The 12,525-nt window shown below is 29.0% G+C and overlaps 1 protein-coding gene across 1 annotated transcript in view; it reads left to right on the plus strand.

Annotated features, from left to right (window-relative positions):
• Positions 1-11,595, plus strand: part of LOC112593745 (nuclear pore complex protein Nup88) — a 33,582-nt gene extending 21,987 nt beyond the window's left edge. Inside the window, exons 3-10 of the mRNA XM_025338268.1 lie at positions 5,756-6,075; positions 7,799-8,016; positions 9,262-9,505; positions 10,021-10,286; positions 10,427-10,540; positions 10,638-10,861; positions 11,135-11,386; positions 11,470-11,595. Coding sequence (XP_025194053.1) covers positions 5,756-6,075; positions 7,799-8,016; positions 9,262-9,505; positions 10,021-10,286; positions 10,427-10,540; positions 10,638-10,861; positions 11,135-11,386; positions 11,470-11,542 — 1,711 coding nt within the window. The 3' untranslated portion in view covers positions 11,543-11,595. The remainder of the gene's footprint in view (positions 1-5,755; positions 6,076-7,798; positions 8,017-9,261; positions 9,506-10,020; positions 10,287-10,426; positions 10,541-10,637; positions 10,862-11,134; positions 11,387-11,469) is intronic.
• The last annotated feature ends 930 nt before the right edge of the window (positions 11,596-12,525 follow it).

Raw genomic sequence — 12,525 nt, forward strand, 5'->3', positions numbered from 1 at the left:
TAAGAATTTATACATTATTGTTGTGTGTCGGGTGGTTGCCCAGGGTCCAAAGGGTATAAATGAAAGCACGTGAGATTAATGTTAAAAATCCCGCAGTAGTTTGTTTAGGACTTTGGATATTGTTATTAGCCACACCGCCAACCGTCCGTTGGGAAATAATAATATTGCGTTACGATCAATATTTAATAGACTCGCAGGCAATTAAAAATTATAATACTTGAAAAACTTTTGTCTTATTGTAACAGTGCATCTAATAAAACATATTATTCATTCATATGAAAAAAAAATAATACCTAAAATACGAGTATATTATGTATACACAATTACGTATCATCTAATACTGCAGTCAACTAATTAACTAATAATCGTTTAAACTTAGTTTACAATCTAAAGTTATTGGGGAGAGAGTGGTCCGTAAAAGTGTATCGGAAAAAAGTAATATCAAATGGATTTAAATTAGTGCAAATTTGAGTACCATTTTTTATGATATTTAGTGGCTATAGTCTATCTCTATAGCTAAGTTACTGTAGTTTTCGTTTTAAAATTGTTATAGAATGTGGAATTTTGATCCATAATATTGTAAATGTAAAATATCTGAGTAAAAATATCCATGTTCTCTTTATTTCAACTATTATATACACAATTCACTGCTATTTACTCTTGAACTATGCACACCTTTTGACAATTTACATTCACTATAGTGTTACTAAAGGCCTCGTGAAGGTATAACATTTCATCTTCAGAAATCATTAAAGTAGAATAAAAAATTATGTGTACGAGTATAATACATTTTTGTATTTGACGAAAGTAGGTTAACTATAGATAATACTTTTGAAAATTGAATTGTTAGTAATACGTTAACTATTTACTATACAATAAATATTTTATATCGACCCCAATGTCATTAAATAATTTTGTTTTTATCATGCTAAAATCTTAGAAAAAGTTTGAAAACAAAGTTAAAATAAAATTTATTATTTTATAATAACTTAATTTTTATAGCATTTTTTCGACCAATAGTGTCTATGCCTATATTTTTTTTCAACTCATTATGTAAGTTGTAATAATATTAAAAACAAATACTGTTGGTAATATGTTATACTTACGACGTACCTATGTATAATTTGTATTATATAGACTACAATTCTCGATTAAAAATTAAGAAATATATTTTTAATTATTTTTAGGATAAATGATAGACCAAAGTACGAATTTTCTTATTATCCTATATGAATTGAATCCATGAATCAAAATAATGAGCGTGTTCCGTGTTTGCATGCAAACCAATCATATAATTATTAATAACGTAACGACCAACTGTGTAATGCACGATAGTATATAGTACACATTTGTACAATTTTAATAACGTTTCGAATACCTATCCAAACGATGTTTATTGAACGTTACAATATATATTTAATAACCATTTTCGGCAATATTACACGTCATAAACTCGAACGTTGATGTACACAAAACGATACGCACGGCCAGAAACGATTGTTATCGGCCGTACATAATATACATTTATACGTCATACCTACGGGGCTATGTTCGTTTGACGGTACATAATAATGTATAAATATAATATACATATATAAATGTATAAACATGCACATAAATCTAACTAATAAGTAATTATTATTCACGACGGTGACGTTATTATTATTACCGTATATTCGTGATACAGGCGGTTTTCCAAACATTCGCGAGCCCTCTATAAAATGTTATTACACCTATACATATACCTACTTTTCAGCTGTCTCTAATACGCACGCACGCACGCACGTCAAATCCACTATCTTGGGCTTTTGGACGACTATAAAAACCACACCGCGATCCATATAATATATTTAATATCGCGCGCGCCGCCGCCGGTTTAGCTCGTGGGTGGTTTGGAGGTGCAATCTTACAATCTTATTATACACCTATACGCACGCTGCTGCTGCTGCTGTTGCTGCTACTGCCGCTGCTACTGCTCCGGAGAAGAGCGGCGAGGGTCGCATCGTTCGGAGAACTTTTAATGAATTCCATAAATAATAGACAAAACTTCTTTCGATAAGAAACGGCGATGACGGGTTTTTATAGGTTCACCCGAGACCGGGCGGAACGACGGATTTCGCGGTAGCGGTGCGCGTCGTGTTATGAGTCCGCCGGAAGCCGGAGGCCACACATGATCCACAGCGATTCTTAATGATACCTCTTCCGATGGCTCGACGGGACCCGTGTGTACAGTGTATAATGTAGTCCCCGTGCCCGGTCGATCGGTGTACGGTTTATCCGAGCGCGAGTGTACGCGCAAAGCGTTTAATAAAGAACCGCCGAGTATCGGATGATGCGCATATATACTTTTGTTTTTGGCGCGCCGAGTGTATTTTACGAGCACCGGAACGACGATTAACTTTTACGCTAATGGACCGGCTATTAAGGCACCGTTGCCGACGCCATAGCCACTGACACTACGTCGTCCACCCGCTCCCGATAATCGATACGACTACTTTTTACACCGCGACTACGTTACAACTACTACTACTACTACTACTACTACTACTACTACTACTACTAACTACTATGTGATTGTGAACTGTGTACGTGTTTTTCCGTTTTGGAAATGCTTACATGCTACAACCGTGCCTTACAATAATATCGTAAGGAATAGTTTCAAAACTATTCTAATGCACGTATTAAGTCTAACAAGAACAATATCTTTGAAACTCTAAATAATAAAAATTAATTATTCCGTGATTAATTTACGTAAAGTACTCCATAAGAATAAAATTACAAAAAAATATATCAATCCATCATTTGAGTATTCCTCGTGATACCATGTATAATTTAATACTGTCAGATTGTATTTAAAGTAATTCTGATAGTGAGATATGTGTAATTCAATAGATAGATGTTTAAGTTGTTTGTACGCATACCAAATACCTATAATAATATGACACAATACATTTAAAAAACAATTATTTTCAAAACTCTAATTATTTTTAATTATCTATTTGCATTATTGTGTGGCAGTAATTTTTGTTTTTCGGTATTTTATTTATCTGCGACAGGATAAGCACAACATTTTCAAAGCTAGGTACCCAAAAGTTTTTATTATAATATATTTCATTTCACGTATTTTCTAGTCCGTTTGGTTCTTTTTTCGAGAGGGGTGTGTACAGTCGGCTGCTTAACGCGTGTTTTATTAAAACTGGGCCAAAAATCTTTTGCTCCGATTACTTTTCATCCAATTTTGGCCGGAAATAACGCGCAATCAAATCCCCGCGCTTATCAACAAAGCGGGATATCCGGCGTGACTTGCCAAGAGTACACCCCTTTTTTGTACTCCTGACGTTTTCGAAATATCGGTAAAAAGAGGAACGAATTGACGTTGGCTCGGTGTCATTCAGCACTAATTGACGGCCGAGAACCGAGTGAAAAACAAATTAGAGTTTGTACATAATTTATACACACGAATAATAAATACTCGAACGATATTGAGATAATGCGATGAGCGTGAATACGTGATAAAAACAAAAGTAGATTGCTAAAAACAATAAAGGGGTGAACAGTTAGCTTTTGGGTGCATAATTGATTCGAATAAAATATTTATATTATAATCTCGATCAATCATCAATAGTCTTCTAGTTCGAGTTTCTATAAAGTATTTTATTAATTTTTTTTTTTTATGAAAATAATTATCATGGTTTAGTATTAATTTATTGCGTTGCTTTTAGTACTTAAATTAAATATCTAAAAGTTAAAACTGACAAAAATATCTATCCACTCAAAAGTTATGTACTTGCACATTTTATTAAATTATATAATTTAAAAAATGTTTAAAATAGGTAGGCAGCTATTGAGTTTTTTTTTTGCTTATTTTTGTGATAAGAACTAAAGATAAATTTTCTATCGAACAGTAAACAAAGTTGCTAGACTCTTTTATTACTTGTAGAAAGATATAAGAACAATCACCGTAACGGAGTGAAAAAGTAACAAGAGTAGATTTGAGTCGTCAATTTTAATTTTCCAGAATTTTAACCAATAGTATAAGCTATTCAAATGATTTTAGAGAATGTAGCTTCAATAGGATCGTGACTACGATAATTTATAGTACAATGGTATCGTGGCCATAGATCCCAATCATAATGTCAGTTGTTCATTTGTTTGCCGTAAATAATGTATAAAGGATAGGTGCGAAGTCGCTGTCATGTGCGACACTGGAATTGCAGTGTTATAAATAATTCGTCTATATTATTATAATACTATAATATGCTTGCTTGTTTAGTATAAGTATTGCCACTGCAGCGTTTTATAGTGTTAAGTTTTACAAGTTATAACTTATAAGGTTACCATCGCTTGCCGTCGTGATGCATATTGTTTGTTAAATGTTAAATAATAATAATATCCGCTTTATACCTATTATGTAATATTTTTCGTCGGGTTAAATTTTATTCGAATCCACTTCTATAATCGTAAAATCCGTGGCGCAAGTGCAATATAATATATACTATAATGTATGCCTATTTCTATATAAGTATACAATATACTGAACCATCATATCCGCCTCTGCACCTCGCGGCGGAGCCACGCGAACTTTGCTAATAACGTTAAACTTTATTGACTTAACAAATTGTAACAACTGTGTATATGGTTTCTATTCGAAATTCGGCTGATTTATTAATGACTGTAAAACGCATGGTTTCCTAATGAATTTCACTAGAATGGAAAGCAAATCTGAATCCCTTCGTATTTGTTTACGAACGAAAATACCAGCACGCAATTACATTTCGACCGAGATGAACCCTTCGAATGAATATTCTGCAAATTATCTTATATGCCGTACATGAGCCGTTGTTAAAAAAATACGACAACAAAAACATTTTCGCTCTATCAACGACTGACTTAGGTCGTCCTCGCAATTTCAAATTTTCTCCGTTTCGGTAAACTTCCAAGTGCGCTTTAAACATCCGTTATTGAATTCAAATGCACCATGTATGTATACACGACGTAGTCATTTTCTGGTGTTATTAAATGTTACGGAATAAATTACTTAATTATCTACAATTTCTACGCGAAATATTCTCTTTCTAATAGCTTGCAATTGTCTCTACTCTAACTATATATTATATTGATGGTTTTCCCTCTCTATCTAATTTTATGCATTTAGTTCGTTAAAGTTATGTGGTCCTAAAAAAAGCTATTTATTACGCTCTTTTGATTCGAATTCATACAATTTATACAACTATATTAAAACAATACCTCACATAGTACAGTATAAATTGTTTCCCTGAAGAATTTACGAATATAATGTATATTTGTTATACGTTTTAACTTCAATAGTTTGACATCGTTTATGAGCGTTGTAAACTAACAAAGCCAGAAAATAATTTTTTAAAACATAAATACATTCTATAAACAGTAATATAATAAATTCTTAAGGAATGAAATCATCAAAAAATATATTGGTAGTTTGTATTCAAATGTTATAACATCATAATTCTAATAAGATATTTTAAAATATTTTGGAATAATTTTATGATTAGATTACTATCAACAATATCTAAAAAAAGATAAAAACGTAATTAATTTCCTTTTTAGTATAGATAATAAGATACTTTTGACTTATAACAAATGTGGTTTTTATATTATATCAAGTTTACGTTTACCTATTATACACTACAATTTTATTATTCTTATTTATCGATACTTCAGTGTTTGTATATGTCTATAATATATTATTTATGTGTATAATATTATTTATTCATAGCACGGCAATTCTGCAAGATAAATTCTTCATAAACAAACACTTGACTGATGTGAAACGTGTCCGTTGGTATCCAGGTAGCCCCGAGGACAACCATCTCGTGGTACTCACCAACAACAAAAACTGTTTACGACTGTTCAAGGTAGACAAAGGTACCGGTAAGCTCGTGTCCATTTGGCGACTAGGCCCACAAACTTCTCGGATATTGGCTTCGCTGGGCGACACAGCTGTGGACTTTGATTTCGCACCGCCCATACTCCTTGGCGACCGAATCCAATCGGAACCGTCGATCATGTGGCCAATACTTGTATTACAAGGAAACGGTAAAATAACACAGTATAATATAATATAAATAAACTGATACCAGATTTGGCTAATTTTTAAAATAAAAAAGTAGGTAATTGAGTATCGCTTTGCTGTAAATTAAGTGCCCGATCACTTTTATGGATGTATTAAATTTAAATTCAATGATATATCATTATATAATATAAAAAGAAAAAATTCTGAGCGGAGACGATCTGTCTGAGTATCAGCCTATATCACAAAGTATATTTCATGATTTATAATAATATAATATTTGCTGTACAAGTTTTAAGTTTCCACGAATAATGTATTTGATTGAAAATAAAATAAACATTGTTATTCATTGTTAAAATACGTAATTTTGTTTAATTTTAACTTCTTCAAGTCTATAAAAAATAATTTTTTGTATTTTTAATTTTTTTTAGTTCCAGTATGAGATACTTATGAGAAATATAATAATAATTTTTAAACTTAATTTAAAAAATTTATTATTTTTTAGTACAAATTATTTGAAGTTAATAATTTTTGTAATCTTTCAAATTTTGTAAAAAAATTTAAGTTCAAATGCATGTAAAAAAAAAATTATGCTTTTTGTAGTTTTAAAAATTATGATTAATCAAATAATTTTTTAATGAAATTTTTAGAAATATAACTAAAAAAAAAAAAATAAAAATTTCTATTTTCTATAAATTTGCAAATATATCTAATTTGTACTGAGGTAGAAACAAGATATAATTTAATATTCAAAATCTTTTTCAAAAATAAAAATCCATGTATTTTATCTACTATATTTATCATACATACGCAGCTATACATAAAATAAATAAATTAAAAAACACATAATTATAAAATCAACATATTCAGCGGAGTGCTCAGAATTTAAAATAAATTTTTACTATATCTATATATACCTACCTACACAACATTTTAAAACGTCTGTAATTACAGAAATTTTCAACGTTTAAATATACTTATTTATTATGGTTTCATATTAAATTAATTTTAATCAAATAATGGCCGATTTCTGATGTTATGATGTGTTTAAACTTTTTCCAAACAGTAAAAAAGTTAATTTGGTAATAAAGTTAACGTATTGTAATGAGGTAGACATATAATTACAAGCAAACTTTTTTCTTTTCGATTTTATTAAAATAAACCCGTGTTTCATTGAAGTGTATCAAAATATGTAGTCCTGCGGGCTGCGTACGAGTTGATTCCCGGATCATTATAGCTTTTTTTTTTTAATCTTTATTCAAATATTCAGCCTATTAGCGTAACCCAAAAAGCACCACAAGGAGATTGGATGATAAGTTTTTCAAAAATATTGTTCTTTTTAGTTTTTTCATATTTTTACTTATTAATTATTTATTGTATTATATTTATTATTAATTTTAAAAAATTTAGTAATTTGGTAAAAATGTATAACACATTGTTTTTAAAAATTGGTATCTAATATGAGATTACCAGTATACTATAACATTACTTCTTTTAAAAAAATTGTTTTTTCTTAGTTTTTCTTAGATTCCCTAGTTCCATTGCTCCTGAATTGTATATTGATATAGAACAATAAGGAATCAACTCATACATATCTCTTAATGACCCGGGAATCAACTCGTACATAAAGTTGGTCTCGGAAATCAACTCACTTACACCGGTTCTGCGATATATTTGTTTTGATTTTAAAAATCCTAGAACTTTTATAAAAATATATAAATAACTTATGTATTATGTTGTCTTTCTCAGGAGAAGTGTTATGTATGAACACGACCGTAGATGACTCGATGAACATTAAGTCTGCAAAAATAACTGGTCCATTGACCATGTACCCGCCAGCCGACGACAACTACAGCGAGGACGCCTGTTCCATTCTTGTCATGGATACCATACCACCCTCTGTCGTTATAGCATCCAACTTCGGTGAATTATACAATTGCCTCCTGTTGCCAGACACCCAAACCAAAGTCAGTGTTTTCCATAATTTTATTTAGGCACCTTACTTATATACAACTATTCTATGTTGATTTATTATTTTAAGGGTAAAAATTAGAATTTTTATAGAGCTTCAAGTTTAATTTTTTTTCTATTTATATAAAAAAGTTATTTGAATCATACAAAATAGTAATAAGTTATTTTTTAATAACTTGTAGAGCAATATTGTTTTTTTTCTGAATTTTAGGTAGAGCTTTTCTTGAAATGTTTGCATATTTTTTTAGTTTTCGCAAGTTTTCAAGATATCAAAATCTCAGTCTTATGATTATTACAGTTAGTAGGTATCAATCTTAGTCAATGAGGCTATAATGATATATATGCTGCAGGGTTTGTTGTATATATTACGTATAATAGTAATTGATGTACCTGTGTATAGAACAACCGATTGTGTTAGTATTAAATGTTAAAAGTTTAGAGGTCCGCAAAAGTTTGTGATCCACTAAGATCTGGAAACTATTAAGTGAAACCAACCGTCGAATTAGTTTGTCAAACGAGCTTAACCCCTATTGTGGTTAACGATAATTAACGATGGTTTAATCTAACCGTAAAATAATACATTAACCATTAACGATGTTTCTTTATTGTTTTCTAACCCGCAAGTACTATGTACACCGATTAAACAAGACAAAATATTATACTCAAATTTTTAGACTACCTACCTTTAAAAAATTAATTTTTCTATAAAATCCCACCTACTTTTTACACAGAAATTTGATATATCATATATTATTACCATATTAAAATCATATTAAAAAAATGTTCTCTTTCTGTTTGTATGAGAAGTATAACAATAATGCATTGAGGTAATAATCTTTTTTTTTAACTTTTATTTGACTGTATATAACACAGTATATTAAACGATGCATTGCGCGCAAAATATAGAATTCAAAAACGCGGAAAAATACAATATAGAAAAAAATAATAATAAGAAGAATCGTTTAAAATACGTAACCAAAACTATAAAATCTAAAAATGAACGTTGTTTGCGTGGTTAGAAATAAGCTATAAACATTAAACACCCATAGCTCCTAGAATTGTGTACCGTTTCCGTGATATCTACTAAGTATCTACTAAGTATTGTTGAAGGTTAAGTCCTCCATATAGAGTTGTTTTTATCGTTTTATCTAAATAATTTAGTTAATCTACAAACTACATTTTTATTTTAGGCTATAATATACATTATACGTCTCAAATTCTTAATATTATTCATGTTTTAGAACGATGATGAATATGAGCCTAGTGAATATCAACACAAATACAGTTTGCATATAATTGAAACCATCGAACTAGAGTTGGGCTTAAACATAGAGGACAATGGCGAATATGACAGCTCCAACACGATACATTTGAAAAGAGACGCAGCCGTCACGTCTAGATATTGGTGTTTACACAACACTGGTGTACACTCGGTTACAGTACCGCTTACAGAGTTACTGGACGAGTTTTCAAAAACCACAGCTGGTATACCTACTATTAAAATTGTCAATTATAATTTATAACTTTAGAAATAGAATGTAAATGAGTAATGACAATGCTATCTATTAGCTAAAAACTCGATTCATGTCTGATAGATTTACAATGAATGCAATATAAATTTTATTTTGTCTTTTTAGGCCATTTTTTTAGTATAATTTTTAATTAACCTGTTTTTTTTTTTTGTAATTTTTCTAAAAATACATTTTTAAAAATATATTTTTGATTATTTAAGGTTTTTTGTTGTGATTAGATTACATGTGTTATGAATTATGATTCTTGCTAATTATGATTCTTGCTTTTGTCAAGTATTTTATTTATAGACAATATAGTATCAATTCGATATAATAAACAAGATTTAATTGACATGACGTATAGAACGCTGTATTATTAATTACATTAGACATATATAATATGTATTTTATTGTAGATTCTTTTGAAAAGAAATGTTTTACTACCTTAACTAAATTATTATTTATTATCATTATTATTATTATTTTTAGACGATTTCCGTGGATCACCCGACATACAAGGACAAAGTTTTGTGGAATATTACATTTGCACGGGTCTTATGAATGGCGAAACGAAACCTATCAAAGGGTTCGCTGTCCTAAGCTTTCCTACTGACTTATTAGTCACTTTGTTGAGCAACGGCGAAGTCGTAACTCAAGCTATTCCAGATTTCCATTATAATAAACTGTCTATTGCTAATATATATATGAACGAAGACAACACCGCTTCTGAAGACCAAGTAGATAGTTCTGAAAACGTAAGGTCGTCAATTCAAATTATAATTCATAAATAAATTGTTTATTTTTGGTGACTTGATTTCAGTGTATTTAAATACAAAATCTAAAATTTTACATTATGTATGATTATTTTATGTATTAATGATTAATGTTTGTTTAGGTTGACAAAGATGACTTCAGTTCTTTTATAGCTGCACTACTACAAAAAGAAAATGGTACTAAAAATACAATTCTAAAATTAGGATCAGATCTTCCCAAAGAGATTGTGGTACAGGTAAATAATACTTTTACATATTTGATTTTAACAGTAATACTGCAGAATTTAAATTTTTTTAAATAAAGATGGCTTATTTTTGAACTATTACATTTAGATGGTTTTACAAACTATGAACATACGAAGAGTCACATTAAATAACCACAAAATAGTTTCTGAAGAAATTGAACGAAGAGTGCGCATGCTTACTAAAGCAAAGGAAAGGCAGTTGCAAGAGATGCAACGATTGGGAGAAGCTCGGCAAAAATTACAAGATGATGTGGAAAATAAAGCTGAAAAATTAGATGAAATTAATAACAAACAAGAAGAATTGACCCAAAGGTAATTTGAAGCGTTCATGGTTTATTTTAAATATCATAAAATAGCAAATTGAAATGTTTTTTTTTAATTTTGCAATCAACAGTTAACACGCTTCTGTTTTATTTAATATGTTAGATATTTGGGGCTTAGGGCTTGAGTTATATGTTTAGCAAATATTAAACCTAATAATATTTCAATGAACATCTATTAATAACCTTTTTAATACATAATATTATAAAGTAAACCTTTCTAACATTAACAATTACAAAAAAAAAAAATATTTTATTTATTTAGAGCTTCTTCAATCCTTTTAAAACTAGTCTCAGCATCACCTGATAGTATTTCAATAAAAAAGAAAAGAGAACTGTTGGAATCTTACAAAACTAAGATGGATTTGATGAATAAACGTATTGAAGAAGCTAGAGAAAAATGGAACATAGTGCAAACCGAATCAGCAGCATCTGTATATAAACAATTATACGGAACCCGTTCATTAAAATTAACTCTTGAACAAGAACTAGTTATTAAAGGAAATTTATCCGAAATGTATGTGCACAAAGTGAACTATTTAATATATAACATGTTATATTTGTATTTCAATCAGATATGTAATAAATATTTTTTTGTAGGGGATCTACAATTTTGGATTTAGAGAGAAAAGTGAGAGACTTAAGAACCGTAATTAATACTTTTGCAAGTTAAAGATACAATATTTACAAGACTGACCAACTGGTTACAAGATATTTATTTTTCAAAAATGTTCTAATTTTTTTTTTTAATTTTTTCTGTTAAATGCCTATTAAATTTTTGGTTTTTTGATATCTCAAAAACTAAAATGTAAATATGATAATTTAAAATGCATTATTAATAAAACATTCATTTACCATTATTATCTTTATTTTATCAATGAATATAGTGAATATACCCAATAAACTACAATATCATTTTTCACTACCAATAGATATACTATTTTTTTTTTTTTTTTTTGCTAATAATACTTTAAAATTTTAATAGATACTACTTTTACCTGTGTTAATGTTTTACATTTTATATAAAAGAAAAAATAAATAAATATTATTATGTAGTTAGTAGATAAAAAATTTTAAAATATAATTATAAAAATCAATTATATTTTTCTTATTGTAGTGTTCGTCATGATAATAATTTGAAAGGTAAATAAAAATATGTTAGGAAATAATATTTATTAGAAACAACTAAATAACACACGATGGCAAACACGCGGACTAAACAAAAACTGAATAATACTACTCATACACATTACACACTACCACAATGTATATAAATATAATTATCTGTATAATATATATTTACATATAATATATTATTACATAAATCCATAAATGTCCATATACTAAGAAATAATTTTATATACCTATATAATGTGTATATTACATTGTTATAATAATAATAATAATCAATAGCTATTTCTCAACTCTGTGTTTTCCATTATACAATTTGTATGGTTCCTTTTTGACTCTATATGGGATAAATAAGCTTATTGAATATACACAAAAAAAAATTAATAAAAATTTACCTTCCTCAAAAAACTTCCGCCCAGAAAGGAAAAAAATCACATAATTAGTAAAAGTCCAAACTACAAAAATCATTTCGAGTTCTAGGTTTTAGCAAAATCATTTGGTAAATGTCTGAAATTCTGACTTTTA

Source organism: Melanaphis sacchari, unplaced genomic scaffold (genome assembly GCF_002803265.2).
Source record: "Melanaphis sacchari strain LSU unplaced genomic scaffold, SCAv2.0 Contig20_pilon_pilon, whole genome shotgun sequence".
Lineage (NCBI taxonomy): Eukaryota > Metazoa > Arthropoda > Insecta > Hemiptera > Aphididae > Melanaphis > Melanaphis sacchari.